Genomic DNA, 17,941 nt, shown 5'->3' with positions numbered 1-17,941 from the left:
GATTCTGAGGCCCAAGACTGTTTAGTGAGTCCGTATATGTGCACGTTTGCAGTAATTATGCCACGATTTTCCACTATGCTAAGCAAATAATGCTAGTGGGGTAAAATTATAGAGGTTTTAACACAATTAAGTAAGGATTGCAACGATGCCCGAGAAATCGGTACCTATGTGTACAAAAAAGAACCCAACAATTTGCACCTCAAAATTGCGTTAGTCATACTTTAAATTCGGTTCTAAATGCAGTAACCGGGAAAGAGCCCTGTTTTTTGTAACAGTTCAGACTGTCATTTTATTTGTAACAGTATTCTCCAATGTCAAAGTTAAAATCTTGAACAAAAGTAAGCCGAATCCAACAGGAAAATAAGAAGTTGAGTAAGATCTCAAACATTTTTGAAAGTTTTTTGCTTACGTACGTAATATTAGCAAGTAGGATGCCAAACGAAAGAAGTGGGGTTATTGATCTTGTGGGGAACATTGAATCTTGGTTTCATTTTATTGCTGTCTGTTCAATTTAAAGTCTTATAAAGCAGATGAATATGATATCTTACGGAACTCGCTATTAGAAGTGGCTGAGGTTCTGGAATGATTTGAATCACTTGTTGGAATGATGAAAATATATTCCAAGTAGTAGGATTTCAAGTGAATTCACTGACAAAAGAATTCAAGGAGATAAAGAATCACTTTGACGAGCTCTGTTTATAGACTCGTGAACCGAGAACTCGTTCAACGTATCAATATTTTATCCGATGTTGGACAAAATTTTCTCACAACTGGACAATCGGTTTGAAGGCACAAAATATTGAAGTTTAACAAAGTAATTGATGCTCTTGCGTAAATGATAATTAGTTAATCTATTATGTAAACATTGTAATGAATTCAAGAAGACTTAGATGGGCAGGGGATGTGAAACGAATGGGAAAGAATAATTTACAGGATTATTGTTGGGAAACCTGATGGTAGAAAAGTCAAGACAAATATGGAGGGATTGATCTTGCGCAGGATCTTGCCCAGGATAGGGACAGATGGAAGGCTTGAGTTGCTGCAATCATAAACCTTCGGGTTTAAAAAGGCTGGAGTGAGAGAGGGAGATATATATATATATATAATGCAAGCATTGCAATTAATAATTTATCTTAACATGTTCATGAGAAAAAATGTATTTCAAAGGAAAAATATTATTTTCTATTTTAATATTCATCTTTGGCATTTATAAAAAACAAACACTTCTTTAATCGTAATAATGAGGATTACTTATATTACAATAATATAAGTAATTACATTTGCTTACACCCCATTAACGTTGTTGCCTTGTAATCAAGGTTTCGATGCAGGGTGGAGGTACACAGTGATTCGGATCCCACTTTAAACTGTAGGTCTAGTCCCGATTAGCATTAGTGTTCATGATGTGGACTTAAAACACAAATCTAGTCATTAAACGCATACTTGCATCGCACGTGCTACAATTACGCATTTTTTAATCCTACGCAGCGTATGGAATTTTGCGAAAATCAAAAAAATTCAAAAGAAAGCAGTATGAATGAAACCCCGCCTTAAAACGCCCCCCCCCAGAATATATTTTCATTGTTCTCTTTGAACAACATTTAAGACAAATACGAAGGTTAAAATGGTAATTTGAAATATTTTTTAACATATCCCAACCTCTAGAACGTAGCCTCATCACTATAATAGCAATAGCTGGGGTTCCCCCACTTGAGTAGCCTGTCCCGGGGCCCCCATGAGTCTCGGTACGCCCCTAAGGATAGAGACAGATGAAGAGCTTGTGTTGCTGCAGCCAAGGGCGTAGGCGTATTTAGAGGGCGGTCCAAAGGGGCCGGACCTTCTTCCCCCGAAAAACTTAAACGTACCAACTACTAAAATGAATGAATTAAAATACACTTGTTTAGCATCTGTTGTATCATCGAAGATTATAAATTTCCACCGACTTTCACGAAAGCAAGGATCAGGTTGGGTTGGAAGATTTATGCACATTACTTCTTAAGACTAATATGTACAAGAAATTAAGCAAGAACATTTTTGTTAACGAGATTTAACATCCGATTTTGTTATGGAATAAAGATTCGATTTTTAATTTTTTGACATACATTTTCTTGCTAGGACAGTTGTTTCTATGCATTTTAGCGAATATTGCTGTTAAAGCTTTATCCTTATTCCGTCTATTTTAATAACTATTATTATGAATAGACCGGTTAATTATATTAAAGTATTAATTATGAACATTGTTATATTATTATTAGCATTAATAATAATTATTATTATTATTTGTATGACACTTGGTTTGGACCCTTCCCGAAATATATTTCCAGATACGTGTCTGGCTGCAGCTAAAAACCTTCGGGTTTATGAATGCTAGAGAGAGAGCGAGCAACATATTCAAATTAATTATGGAGTTTTCATTAAAAATTTCTGTTGAGGACCATAATTTAGTAGTTTACTATTTTCTTCTGGTTAAAATTTCGAGGATGATAGGAAGTTGACAGGCGGTCTTGCGATTGCTGCAAATAACCCATACGTAGTGTGATGTTCATTGTTCTCTTCTTGAGAAGGTTCGACGACATTTGTCGCAGTACGACTGAAAGAAAGACGGCAGAATCGTAACATCCCACGTTACTTCAGAATTACTTACCGCGAGACAAAGACAAATGCCGTAGCGACCGGTTTTTCTAAGCATTAAGACACAGAGGAAAATACGAAATTTCTAGACACACAAAGTCATTGACTACTGACTGCAATTTTATGTGGAGAAAGAAGCAGTGTCGTAGAATGTAGTACAAAAAATGAATGGACGACACACAAAATGGTTAACACAGCGTGTAACGACTCCAGTGGTCTGGGGTTTGAATCCTGGCCTTTCATGAGTGTTCTTTGTTAGTGTCTATTCATCATCTCATCTCTCATCCACATCTTCGTGATTAGCAAAAAGTAGCAGACATGTGATGTAACATATAGCTATGATGCCAATAAATCTATCAATCAAATTTTCGAAGTTCCCCAGTTCAACTCCTGGCCTGGGTAAGGATGTGGTTTTTCGAGTGTACATTCACAAGTTTTATTAATCATCACTCATCTTCATCATGGCAAATAGCCAACATTGGCACGAAAGTTACCATAAATAACAAAAGTAGAAATATAATGAATAAATATATCGTCAAACAAAAAATCTTATAAATAACACCAGAACAATAGACCATTCTGATAGACCTTATCCATTGCACACTGGATGAACAAGAATGAGCGAACATATTGAACATGTAGTGCAAAAATAAATCTAATGAACGAATAATTAAATATCGTTGTGTTAAATATTTAAAGCAATAGTTAACATTACGAGCCATACCAATCACTGAGAGCATAGCATCTTTTCAATTATATCACCTTACATAATATTTGAGTTTTGGTACATAAAATTATAGTGACTTGAGTGTGATTGTGTGAAGTAAGATTGATCATAAATAGTTAACAGAACAATTATGTATATAATAATATAATGTGTTCACAATGTATATTATAATGCAAATGAACAAAAATAATAATGTAGTGATATTGGAGATTATGGCGCTGAAATAATCGTAAGTCACGTTCGAAACTACATTACGGGAAAAATTGGTTAATCTGTGGTTGCGAAGTACATTTAATTAATTATTATTAAATATTATAATGGTGCATTTCACGAACAGTGGTTCTACTCCATGTTAATAACGAAATAAAATAATATGGAAGTTATTATTGTTCTTAATTGCATTAAGGTTTAGATGCTTGTGAATGCTTATAATTTACAATTTTCATCAATATAAGTTACTGCGTAGCATCTGCAGCCTATATGCTTCACAGACAAATGAAGTCAAAATTTGCTACATTTTTAAAGCGTCACACACGTAACGCACTTTGTTAATGCTTTTCATGCATTCAGCCTATGTTATCATACTCAAGTTTCTTTCATTTGTTAGCAAACACCATAACGTACTTCACAATTATATGAAATCAGTTCATTATGAATATTTTAATTCAATCTCATGTCTAGAATCTTAAATTTTGTATGTAAAATGTCACACACGTAACGCTGGAATGACCCTAATATTCTCACCACTGAAAGTAGTGATTAACTCATTGTATTTTCCAAGATGCACCGCCTACGACTATGCTACAGGACCTTGAGTATTATATACAGGGTGTATCATAAGTAATAGCGCAAACTGACACAGTTGAAAGTACACGATAATAGAAGGAAAAAAGTCTCAGTAAACATGGGTCTGCAAACGAGCCGTTTTCGAGATAATTGCGAATGTGTGGTTACAAGCCGCCACTGACCTCATTTTTTGTAAACGTCGTCCTAGTTGGTAAAATGCTAATAATGTGTGCGAATGTGTGGTTAGAAGCTGTCACTGATTGCATTTTGTAATCAACGACTGCTTTACACCTTGCGCGTTCCGAGTTTTGCTCTTTGTTTACAAAACAGAACATTTCCGAGAGATGGCGTTGTAATCAAACAGGATGGATACAATCAGTACAGAGAACAGTACATGCTTGTGACCAATTCCGAAATGAACCGGGAGTGTTCGAAAGAATTCGAAACTCAATGCGGAATCGCGTACAGTATTGCATCCAGATGCAAGGACGACAATTTGAACACCTCCTTTAACAGTTACGAGTGTACAGCAATTGTAACGTAGAGCATACGTACTAGTAAAGTAGTGCTGTATTCCTTGTTAATGTAAATAGGATGTTCAATAAGAGCAATGAGATCTCCAATGACTTTTCTTACTGTATTATTAGCATTTTACCAACTAGGACGACGTTTACAAACAGTGATGTCAGTGGCGGCTTGTAACCACACATTCGTAATTATCTCGAAAACGGCTCGTTTTCAGACCCATGTTTACTGAGACTTTATCCCTTCTATTATCGTGTACTTTCAACTGCGTCAGTTTGCGCTATTACTTATGATACACCCTGTATATCTTAGTTAAACTAGGGGCAGATTTACTAAACTTAAAAATAATAACATAATACAATTAGGAGAGAATTTGAATGTAAACATTACATACTCTGAAAAATATACGTTCCACATTAAAATACTTGATATTATTTCCTCCAAAATGCATTCGCAAGGTCTCAATATTAAGAAAATACATGCTTCCGAACCGAACATTATGGTGTTAGTGAATTATGATTCTTTGACAGCTACAGACAACCTGGTCCCTGACACACCTTTCATAATTTATAGTAATCATTGCTTTTTATTGCATTCGAAAATTCAGCTGGAAGAAAATGAATTTCACTGCACGAGCATAGCATCTGGTTAGTCAAGTTAATTAACTTTGTTATTAAACTTTCGCCGCGTAAGCAGAGGTAAGAGAGAGAGAGAGAGAGAGAGAGAGAGAGAGAGAGAGAGAGAGTATACGCACAGAAGGAGAGAGTTTGTATGCCAGTATAATGCTAATGTAGCGAAGTCATATAAAATGGATTTCTAGCAATGGCATATGCTGGGGAAATGCACTAATGGACGCCTGGGGCAACAGAGGAAACGATTTCATGATCGTTTCAAGTGGGGAAAATGTGTTCCTTTCAGGATAACTTCAGTAACTACAAAAGAACTCCGCCGAGTGTATCTTATGTTTGCAAAGGACTTACCTGAGGCAATTCAATATTTGATACGCACGGACGTTCCCTCAAGAGCAATTAGGTATCTTTAACGATGTGTGCAAACATCTTTCTCGCGAATGTTTCTTTGTGTCCTTCATGTTGTTAAAGTCTTGACAGGGAAGTTAGATTCCAATAGTTGTTCAGTGCCGCACTAATGATTTTTTCCAGGCGGAGTTTAGTTAATCCGGCTCATAATCAGAAGATAGAGAAATGGAGAAAGAATGTACTATTTTTGTCACGTGTTTACTCCATATTCTATCTCTATATACACTAGCTGATGCACGAAATAAAATGAAGCAATGGTTTTGTTATGATAATATTGTGTTATCATTGTTTAACTTTGCGAGACGAAATATTTCCCATAACTTACGTCCCAACTCTCCGTATAAATGTAATTGTTTAGAGCTGAGTACAAGCTGACATAATTAAAAACTACTTTCTCTTCTTTTCCACTTTTCTTTCAAAATAGATTTGCACGTTGCATCCTTGTACAGTTTCTCATTCTCTATGTAAACTAAGGGGTGTAAGGGGTACCTTCCACGTAGGCGCCCAAAAGTCAACCTCACTTCCACTTAGTACACCCTGGACTGCAGACTAACGAGGCTCTGGCGACTGGCCCCATAGCCAGTATAATTTTGTTTGTGTTGTCCTGTGTTTTGTCCTTATTTGTGCTGAGTGCTCATTTATAGCTTCAGCTTTTAACGAAAGTCAGAAGATTTTAATATTTTATGATTTCAGTTATGCAACGTTCGAGTTGTTATGTGTAACGATAAGGGGCTGGACCCCGTATAATGTGACCGGTGCAAAATAGCCTTAGTGCTGACGCACCCAAAATTTTAAATTCAAATCAAATCTATGTAAACTATAAGCTAACGTAAACTACGCACATAGACATAGATTTATAGTGGACTATTTATCATTGTCTAGAATGCTCGGCAGTGGCGGTGATTAAGCTGGGGCATGAGTGGTCAGTTGCCCCCTACCCAACTTTTTCCCACTTTAGCCCTCGCACTATACTAAACCTTATCTACCAAGGGAACGTAAACTGCCCTGCCCCTCCTCAGTTTTAGCACCTTGCCCCCCCCCCACCTTTTTCGAGCCCAATCGTCGCCACACTTCGGAATTGTAGTGCTTTAACTATTTTAGAAGCTTATTACTTCTTGTCCAGTAATCTTCAATTTTCGTGTAATATCAATTTCCAAACGTTAAACTTACATACAAAAGGCAACTCTATCGGAATACTTTCACATTTCACTGCAACGATCAATCCCATTTTTTTTCTACAAGACGTGGCGCTTTGGCATCATAAAACAGCTCCATTCTTGGGGCGTGCGTGGCCATATGGCGTACTTTATTGAAAATTTTTTATCAGATCGCTTTTTCCGCGTACGTGTTGGGAACTCCTTTTCGGATCTTCACGAACAAGAGAACGGTGTCCCGCAGGGCAGCGTACTTAGTGTGACTCTGTTTGCCATAGCCGTAAACAGTGTTATGGCAAACATTCTTTCCCCTGTACATGGCCTCCTCTATGTCGACGACCTCACGATCTTTTGTCGCTCACGGAATCTCGCGTCAGCTTCTCGTCAACTCCAACTGACGATAAACCGTTTGGTTGAGTGGTCCTCCCAAACAGGTTTCACCTTCTCATCCGAGAAATCCGTGTGTGTTCACTTTTGTCGTCAGCGTACATGTCATTTAGATCCTGACCTGTACATGGGGAAGTCTCCCCTGTGCTTCGTGAATGAGGTCCGCTTCCTGGGCCTCATTTTCGATAAGAAATTAACATGGCTACCTCACCTTCGCCAGTTAAAGTTCTCTTGTCTTCGAGTTCTCAACCTTTTACGCGTTTTATCTCATACTTCTTGGGGTGCTGATAGGACGGTATTGCTTCGCCTATACCGTGCACTCATCAGGTCGAAGCTAGATTATGGATGTGTTGTGTATTCTTCTGCTCGCCCATCTAGACTTCGCATCCTAGACACTGTCCACCATGCTGGTATACGTGTGTGCACTGGTGCCTTTCGGACCAGTCCAGTCGCAAGTTTGTATGTAGAGGCATCTGAGCCGTCGCTGTCTCTGCGAAGACAGCGGCTGGTAGTTAACTACTTCCTCCATCTTCGCTCGATGCCTTCACATCCTTCATTCCACACCATCTCAGACGAGGGTAGGCTGGCAAGGTATCGGCTCCACCCTAGTGTCACTAGACCATTTGGTGTTCGTGCAGACGAGATCCTGTCAGCACTTGGTGTTGACAGTGATCTTCCTGGCGTCTCTCCACTCATTTCGCCTCTCCCTACCTGGGAGTTTCCTGCACCTTCTATCGATTTTTCTCTGACTGCTCTTCCAAAGTCAGAGACACCAATGGTTGTATACCAGCAACGGTTTTTAGAACTTCGTGCGAAGCACCCCAATTTTAATGTGTTTTACACGGATGGGTCCAAGACATTGGAATCAGTTGGTTGCGCCTTCGTCCTAGACTCTCAAAGTTCCAGTTTCTCGCTACATCCTGCCTGTTCCATCTTTACGGCAGAGTTGTACGCCATTCTAAAGGCACTGGACTTTGCAGACGTCAATGGGCTGAAGAAAGTCCTTGTGTGCTGTGATTCGACCAGCGTGTTGCAGACCCTGAATTCGCCGTATTCCCGGCATCCAGTAGCGCAACGCATATTCAGACGGCTTGTGTCCTTATCTGCCAGCACAGATGTACACTTCTGTTGGGTCCCTAGCCACGTGGGCATCCAGGGGAACGAAGCAGCTGATGCTGCCGCCAAGTCTGCTGATGCAGATGGCGACGTTCTCGTCCACCTTTTGCCTGCTAGCGACCTGCAGAATGTGTTCCGTTCTCGCCTTCTTGACACTTGGCAGACCGAGTGGGATGTGGAAACGGGGAACAAGCTTCACTCTGTTAAGCCCACCATAGGTGTTTGGCGTTCCTCGTCTCGTCCCTCTCGGCGAGAAGACGTTATTCTTACCCGCCTGCGTATAGGACACAGCCGTCTCACGCATGGTCACCTACTGCAAGGGCTGGACCCTCCGTTGTGTCGTACTTGTAATGTTTTATTAAGCATTCGACACATTCTCGTTGAATGTGTCGATCTTGCTTACCTCCGGCAGACTTTTAACCTTTCCGGCTGTTTGTCATCCCTCTTGGGTGATGACAGCAGTATTTTATCACGTGTTTTTAGTTTTTTGCGAAGAGCTGGACTCTTCCACCGTCTGTAAGGAGGTTTTTAGTTTATTCTGACTTTTTAATGTGTCGTGTTTGTCTCGTGCTGGTCTCTTTACAACCTTGCACTTTTAGTTTTTTTCCCAAGGGGCTATCTACACCCCTTTTTTAAATCTGTCAGAATTTTAGATAAGGGGACATTTCCCCGTATATACAGAAGGGTGCGAAATGGCCTTAAGTGCCGACGCACCCATAAATTTTAACTCAATCAATCAATCAACAAGACAGGCCCGCTTTAAAGAGAATACATTCAATTCCAATTAGTCTATCTGAGTATACAGTGACATATTTTATTTACTCTATGCAGTTTCTAGTCCATGCAAGAAAATTGTCAATCCATTTTGTACTATAAGATTTTATGTGATTATATCGATATTTAAAACATCATTTTGATTATAATGTTTGTAAATGTAAATGTGTGTTTATATAGCTTACAATAGTGAAGCTAATGTTTACTTTTTACTGATTTTAATGAAAGTTGAAGTTGAAAAGTGTAGAACATTTCGAATATAAAGAGAGCGAGAGAAATGAGAGAGAGAGAGAGAGAAAGAAAGAGAGAGAAATAGAGAGAGAAATAATGAGAGAGAGAGAAAAGAAAGAGGGAGAGAAAGAGAGGGATACAGAGAGAGAACGATAGAGACAAACAGAAATAGAAATAGTGAGAGAGAAAGGAACAATGAGAGAGAAAGAAATATATAGAGAGAGAGAAAGAAAGAAAGAGAAAGAGGGACAGAGGGAGATAGAAATAGTGAGAGAGAAAGAAATAATAAGAGAGATAAAGAAAAATAGAAAAAGAGAAAAAGAGAGAGAAGGAAAGAGAGCGAGAGAGAAAGAGAGAAAGGTAAAGAGGAAGAAAGAGAGAAAGAAAGAGAGAGAAGGAGGAAGAAAAAGGGTTATAGGGAGACAGAGACAGAGAGATAAGTAAAGAGAGAGAGAGGTAAATACACAGAGGGAGAGAAAGAGAAAGAGAGAGAGAGAAAGATAAAGAAAGAGAGAGAAAGAGAAAAATATAAAGAGTGGGAGAAAGAAAGAAAGAGAGAGAAAGAGAGAGAGAGAGATATGCAACTGAAAGAGTAAATCTTTCACACCTTACCCACTATATCAACCTTTGTTAGCATCCGTGACGAAAGTGCGAGTGTAACATGCACGGAAGTCTGAGATCGTAGGTTTGAATCATGGTCCTTAGACGTATCAATATGTTTGTTTCTTCCTCTATTTCAGTATTTAACTTTTCACACTTTTTTCGTCCCAAAAAGCTGGCTCTAATATCCCTCTTCAGGTGTAATGGAACTGTTCTTTTTTTACATAAGGTGTGTGGGTGTTTGTAAAATACTACGCTTTTCATTATATAGTTTTACGAAACATTTAGAATGGAACTTGAGTTTGCAATAAATACGATTAGAATTTTTGGAAGTTACATATTTTCACTTTTCCACACGCTTACCTACATATGTATTTCTTAATGTTTTGCTACATACCTATGTGCATTAGTTGATGCTCCATAAAAGCGTAGTGGTAACGTCGTCTCCTTGTAATCAAGGGGTTCTGTTATCGATACCCGGTAGAGACACATAGTGGCACTTTTAACTGTAGATCTAGAACCGATTACCCTTTCTATGCATAAAGTGGACTTACACCAAAAACTCAAAGACTCAAAGATAATACATATAAATCCGGAATTTAGTAATTTGTGCTTTGATTTAAATATTATTATTTTTATGTTGCTCTTCTACCTTTCTCTGATTAGATAAAATTGTTAACTGACACAAATGAACACAATGTTCAAGCCGGGATTCGAATCCTGAGCCTTCTGTATTCTTGACAGTATCACAACAGAACGTTCAGAGGTTCTAGTTGGACTGGCTGTGGATATTATTTGGTTGTCTTCTATCAACAGTTTCATCTAATTCTCAAGAGGAGCTCGCCGTTAGGAAGGAGGCTCATGTATTTCAAGACTTATATTTTGATCTGGATTGAATGAAGATCTGATTCATCGAGTTTGTGTTTTAAGTACACTTTATGCACGGTAAGGCTAAGCTGGACTGAACCTACAGTTTAAAGTGTGATCCGAACAACTATGTGCCTCCACCGGGTATCGAACCCGGGATCCTTTGATTTCAAGGCGACGACGTTACCATTACGCCATCAGGGAGGCTCTTTGAATGAAGATGCAAGCTAATGTGTAATTTTACTGTTACGTCTATAAGTCCGAATATCAATGTTGGATATAAAAGATGTGCTTTGGAGTCTGGTAAGGTAAAGTTCCCCGTGCATGTAGCACCGTGCCATGAAGGAACATTTTACGGGACGTGGGGGTAGATGGTCTCGACAATTTTAGAGGTGATGTGATCAGCACCACACTCCGACCGCCTTTACCCCCAGAATTAACCCAGCTACCCATTGATTTGAGGCTGGGTAAGCCCCAGAGCAGCTGTATGCGGGGACAAATCCGGAAAAATTCCGACCTTGGATCACCCAGCCCGGGAATCGAGCCCGGGTCTCCTGCGTGGAAGTCAGACGCCCTAACAACTTGAGCACCGTAGCTCCTTTGCAGCCTGCTCCTGTGCCTAAAATGCTGTGATATATCGATTGTTGTTTTATCTTGTGAGAGAAAGGTGAATGACTACCAATGGTAAGTACCAATTAAAGATTGGAAGTCCGTAAGAAAATTATTTCCACTTCTCCAGAGGGAGATTTCATAACAGTGACACATTCAGATCTTTTTTCTTGTAACTTCCTTCAGAGGTTGTTCACATTGTTTCATAAGGCATGTACAATTGCTTACGAATTCAGAGTGAGAGTCTCTAAATTTAACTGTAATGTCTAGGGTAACAATTTGGAAATAAAATATATTTCTAATGTAGTGTCTGGTTTAAGGACGAGAGCAAACCAAAAATGGGGAAACGCTAATTTTTTTGCCACGTTAGTTGTCCTACGTTTAGAGATTTTGATCTGATGTTTCCGCAGGCACTAGATACATTAGGGGATTAGTCAAGATGGATGACGAAGAAGCTGACGTTCCCATTGTTGTAAATTCTAATTTTGATAAAAACTTTCTAGATTACACTTTTTTTAGTTTTAGCGTCAAAACACACACATTCTAGAGCATTACCAGGGCTACAATTTGTTAGTTGAAACATTTATTTTACGTTAATTAGGTAGAGACTGTATTTGTATTTCTTTCGTTTTTAAGTTCATTTTCCACTTCTTTAAACGTATCGATGAAGACGAACATTGATGAGAAGAGATGAAATTAGCAAACGGACACGCACAAAGTTACACGCAGGATTCAATCCAGGAACCATACGTGAATAAATAGTAAGCCTGGTCTTCATTGCTCTCAGACAAGGAGGCTAGTATGGAGGGGTTCGTAAACAAGTCGACCGGGATAACTATGGCGAATGTAGAGTGTTTTGAGCTAAAGCATTACGGACAGCTAGGGCATGCATATTTCGTTCTTGACAAAAACATGAAATCTTAAATAACACATTGAAGTGTTAATTTTTCATGTTTTTGGAAGGTGAGAGGTGCATTTTGCTACTATGTTTTGTCACGAAATGATTCGAAATAAACTCTCAAACACTCTCTAAATTAAACTATAAAAATTTAGGGCTTACAACGTGACATCATATAAGGTGTAAATTATCTTTTGAGTTATGCAAATCACAGAATTTTTTTTAATTCTGCTGGTAGTATTTGATGAGGATTAATTGACTCATTTACACAGGAATAAACTTAATATTCTTAGAAGTATTAAAATGTGTTATTAGAAGTGAAATGTTAGTTTTGTGTAATAAGTAGACGTCCGATTTCAGGTTTTTAATCTATTTTTTTTCCTTTACAGGTATGTAAGAAATATTAAATTATGTCATCGTTTCGTTAAAAGACGTAACAACTGATGAAGTTTTATAGTGCGTAAAAATACCTATTTTGCTTGTTAGAACCTATTTTAGTTTTATACGCCTAAATCAAACCTTTTAAAAGGTTTTTTATATACCTATTTTTAAAGGATTTACAGGTTTTTTATGTCACCCAGCGGCATTTGCTTTGTTTGATCACGAAAGAATACAATGACATGTTTGAAAGACACTCTCTGTCGATTTCCCTTGCTCTAAGTCCATGGTGATTTTTCAAAGCTCTAAAGAAAGCAAAATATCTGGTGTCACTGTTACCTGTACAATCCAAAGTGGTCTGATCTGAGTGGTTTTGCTAACTTTCGCGTCACTTCGGTGCTTCGTGTCATTCACGCCTTGCAAACTAACATTTCAGCATTGAAGTTCGCACCACTGACTATGTTTTTGTTGAAAGAATATTATCAGCTTATAAAATGATCCTCGCAGACAAAATTGCAGAGTTTGACTGTGGATAATATGAAAACAGATTGTTGCCTAAGTATACGGCGAAGAGTGGATTTTAATAGCAAATTTCCAATGGTAAGTTCTGCCATCGCCGTAGGGTTAGGCAACACACATAACGTTATGCAAGATAGTGCGTATTTAAGGATATTGGTGTCCCATTTTCATTGTCCGTGACTAGCCTATAACTCATCAGCATTTTTCAGGAATTTTGAACTACTTTAAGTATTTTGAACCTACTTCAGGAATTTTCAAGCCTAAGGTAATATTTTTAGGACCCATTTTTGGATTTTTAGAACCTATTTTAGGGTTTTTAGAACCGATTTTAGGATTTTTAGAACCGATTTTAGGATTTTTAGAGCCTATTTTAGGGTTTTTAGAACCGATTTTAAGATTTTTAGAACCGATTTTAGGGTTTTTAGAACCGATTTTAGGATTTTTAGAACCGATTTTAGGATTTTTAGAGCCTATTTTAGGGTTTTTAGAGCCTATTTTAGGGTTTTTAGAACCTATTTTAGGGTTTTTAGAACCGATTTTAGGATTTTTAGAGCCTATTTTAGGGTTTTTAGAACCTATTTTAGGGTTTTTAGAACCGATTTTAGGATTTTTAGAGCCTACTTTAGGGTTTTTAGAACCTATTTTAGGGTTTTTAGAAACGATTTTAGGATTTTTAGAACCGATTTTAGGATTTTTAGAGCCTATTTTAGGGTTTTTAGAACCTATTTTAGGGTTTTTAGAACCTATTTTAGGGTTTTTAGAACCGATTTTAGGATTTTTAGAGCCTATTTTAGGGTTTTTAGAACCTATTTTAGGGTTTTTAGAACCGATTTTAGGATTTTTAGAGCCTATTTTAGGGTTTTTAGAACCTATTTTAGGGTTTTTAGAACCGATTTTAGGATTTTTAGAGCCTATTTTAGATACCTAAAAGCACACTTTTCATATCCTAAAAATCCGAGTCTAGTAATAGGTATAGGTTTAAATAAATTTTAGGTCTATATTCACCATTTTAACACCGGAATGCCATTTTATATACACGCTTTGGATCCACGCAATATGACAAGTTTTTGTACCGAAATCTTGATGTTTTATTCACCATAAATATATATTTACATGTAGCTCACTATGCCCAGCCTCGATTAATGAGCAATAGATGTGAGAAAAACATTACCAAATTTTATCAAGGAATCAAAATTTGGTTCAAGCCTCTGGATGCTGCAAATACTTCGCATCCCTCTTCTGTAACAAGTACAGTAAAACTTATCCTAACGGACACCCCTGAATAGCAGCAGACACCTCTAAATTACGACATTTTTAAATTCCCCAGCAGAAGTGCACGGGGTGTAATGGCAATATTACTTCTCAATAACGGAAATTCTTAATAGCGGACGAGGACACTGAAAACTACCTCCCCAACGCAAATTAAACTTCTTAATAACGGACAGCCTGATAGAAAACAGTCGCTATTCCTGGAATTCAAGAAGAGGAGAGCAGTCAACATGATGATGACAATGCTGAACTGAACTACCCTCCATTTACAAGTAAAGAAGCTGCTGAAGAGGTGAGGAAGTTAAAGCATTACTTTTTAAGAAAAACAGATGAAGGGGGACTCAGTTTAGCATCTGAACTTGAAACACATATTGAAAAGACAAGTGTAAAGAACTTTAAGATTCAGAAAAATATAGATGATTATTTTGGACAATCTCGGTCCGGCCAGAAATATTTAGAGCCTATTTAAAAAGAAAGGGCATTTTGAATGCAGTAATTTAACAAAGGATTACACTACCTGTACTGTATTTTTTTTTTTTGAAATTTGTAATGTATGTAGGGATACTTTAGTAAATTTGAATTCACCGTATGTAGTACAGTATTTTGTTCCTTGAATGTAGGAAAACAAACATTATGTTCGTAAAGTACGTACTGTAATATGCTTATCCTATTGTGTAACATCCTACACTTTTTTTCTGAATAACGGACATTTATTGTTCCCCCAGGCCTGTCCGTTATTGAGAAGTTTTACTGTAATTCGATTACTAGGAACCGATTTCCGAACACCGATCTATTCAGAAAACGTGGTCTCTAATCCTGGTTCAAAGGATGGAGCAAGGGCATTGACCTAGGCCAATGTCAAGGAACAAGATCGCAATGATCTTGACACCTAATGAACGCGTTCGGCCTTGTACGCGATAGATGACGCTGCGCTTTCTCAAAGAGAAGATTCCTCATCTTCTGATAGTAGTTTCCGTCGTGCCCCTGCGCAACCTTGACTTCTTTTATAACTAATTCATTCCCAATACAAAAATGCTGCTTTTTCTGTATAATAATGTGCAGTTGGGAAGCACATGTATGCACATAAAAATCCGTCTTGAATAGAGATGGTATCGAGAAGAATCTCGTCTCGTTTCATGATTTCTCGTTCTCGGTCTCTGAATTTAATTTATTACAGTTTGCTTATGCTCAGCTGGGTTAATCAAGACTGCACCTACAGTTTAAATTAGGATCCGAATCACCGTATGAAATCACCACCACCAAAACGTTACTTCTACATCATTAAAGGAGAACCTAAACTTCAGTCTTGTTTTCATCTTAATTTGAATAAAAAGGTTCAATCATGTGTCGAATCTGGAAGTAGTAGATTACGAAAAACTCTCTGTATAAAATGAACTACCTTGGGGTATCCAAATAAATCGCATACTACAGTCATTTTTTATTTATGGGACAGTTTCAATAAATATAAAAACAGTTGAGTTCAGTAGTGTATAATGCCTGTCGTGGCAATAAATGATGAAGAAGTTTGCTTTGAATGTAGTTCAGACGGATTCTGGAAATGTTCACGAGCTGAAGATGGGAGTGAAAATAGATCTGACGAATACTCAAAATGAAACGTAAAGAATTCGCTATCAAATGATAATGGAAACCGCTTCGATATTTAGCATTTAGTGAATTCTTAGTTTCAGCTGTAGGTGGCACCATTGCTACCAATATTTTCATAACATAATTCAAGTCCAACAATGCAATATTTGTTATAACTTTGATTCGAAAATTATCAAAAAAATAATGTGTGTCTTTTATGTAAATCTAAGTATATTATAGGTTACGAAAACTTTTCAAATAAATCACATTGCATAAATATCTATAACTGTTATTCCGCTTTTGCACAATTTCAACAACTTATCAAAATAATGTGATTGAAGCATTAAAATTATGTTCGATAGTCATTACAAAAAATCATAATGTAATGCTTCCTATTCTCTCACTATGTAATTCAGTAATATTGGTACTAGAGGTTCATTTTATATGAAATTATTGACATGAAGAGTATAATTTAATTCTATTATATTTATTTAAACTCTGATCAAATTATGGAAAACTGATTTTGACTTTTCCATGTAGTATGAGGAATTTCTTCTTCTTCCTCTCTGCCTCTTTCTGTGTCTTTGTGTGTGTGGGAACGTAGCCTTTCTAAAATATATTTGCTACGTTGCCTCCAGAGGAAAGAATTCATAACGCAGTTCCAAATTCAGAACCTTCAGAAAACATTGCAGAACGCCCCGTCCCTAAAATGCGACGTAAAAATTCACAATGTAGATTTGATTGTTTGAATATTTCAAAATTTTCATGAAATGGGGACAATATGTGTCCATATTCTTTAGTAGTTAATTTTAATGTGTTGCTACAACTACTGTTACATACGCACGCAGACAAGCGGTGCCTTGCTGGCCGAAGACGTTAAACATGTTTGGGTTCTATTCCCGACGACACGGATTTTTCAATCTTTCTTCTATCATCTTTTGTTTGTAATCATTCACCCTCATTGACGCGATTAAGGTAAAGTAATAAAAAGCGACGTTGAATAGTCAAATACCAACAAACAACAAACTTTATTGCCTCACCGATGGCGTAGTGGTAACGTCGTCCCCTTGTAATCAAGGGATCCCGGGTTCGATACCCGTGGAGGTACATAGGTCCAGCACCAATTAGCCTTACTGTGCATAAAGTTGACTTAAAATAACAATTTAATTCAATATAAGCAATTACGCAGAACCTGCAGGAACACGGAAGTGATTTGTTTTAACTACTAAGGCAACAATGATGAGAGATGCATTGTATACGTATTCATGATTTAGAATTACAAAATGCAAAGTTCCTTTTCCATGCAATTTTCCATCCAGTTTCAATTCTGTTACTGCAATATACCGTTGGAGGTACGAACCACTGAACCGCAGGCATTGGCAAAAAGCACTTACCACCCAGTCACGTTATAGTGACCAAAACAATCACGCGTGGAACAACCGTGCCATAGCAGCATACTCGGAAGGAACTACTCGCACAGGAAGATTCTCAGACTTACCTTGAACGTTTCCATGGTTACATCCAAGAATTTGTTCTTGCGAAGAGCTGCGGTCGGAGCGGTTGGGAGATCTTATATAGCCGCGAAAGGCTGACATCATTCCCCCGTCACTTTCCAAGTATCTGCTCGGCGGACACTGTGCTCAGAATGTGGGTCACTTCTGCTGTGCACACACATTCAGGGGAGATCTTTTCGTTTATGAAAACAATGCTTTGCGATTTTCAGTTTCCTGGGCTTTCCTCTCGCCCTGTTTGCTGATGTGTGTCCGGCCGGCCCTCTTGTTGGTACTTAAGAGTCTTCGGGTTCGATGACCACTACGAGCGGTAACAAGTACATTGCTTGATTGCTGGT

At 37.8% G+C, this 17,941-nt stretch overlaps 1 protein-coding gene across 1 annotated transcript in view; it reads right to left on the bottom strand.

Moving 5' to 3' along the window:
* The window catches only part of LOC146002583 (cuticle protein 19-like), a 30,612-nt gene extending 12,956 nt beyond the window's left edge, over positions 1 to 17,656 (bottom strand). The window contains exon 1 of the mRNA XM_083140523.1: positions 17,591 to 17,656. Within this exon, the coding sequence (XP_082996649.1) occupies positions 17,591 to 17,605 (15 nt within the window). The 5' untranslated portion in view covers positions 17,606 to 17,656. The remainder of the gene's footprint in view (positions 1 to 17,590) is intronic.
* Positions 17,657 to 17,941: the final 285 nt, after the last annotated feature.

Source organism: Lepisma saccharinum, chromosome 18, assembly GCF_977018435.1.
Source record: "Lepisma saccharinum chromosome 18, izLepSacc3.1, whole genome shotgun sequence".
NCBI classification, from domain to species: domain Eukaryota; kingdom Metazoa; phylum Arthropoda; class Insecta; order Zygentoma; family Lepismatidae; genus Lepisma; species Lepisma saccharinum.
The sequence above is the reverse complement of the archived record's forward strand: the minus strand, read 5'-3'. Positions and strand labels throughout refer to the sequence as shown.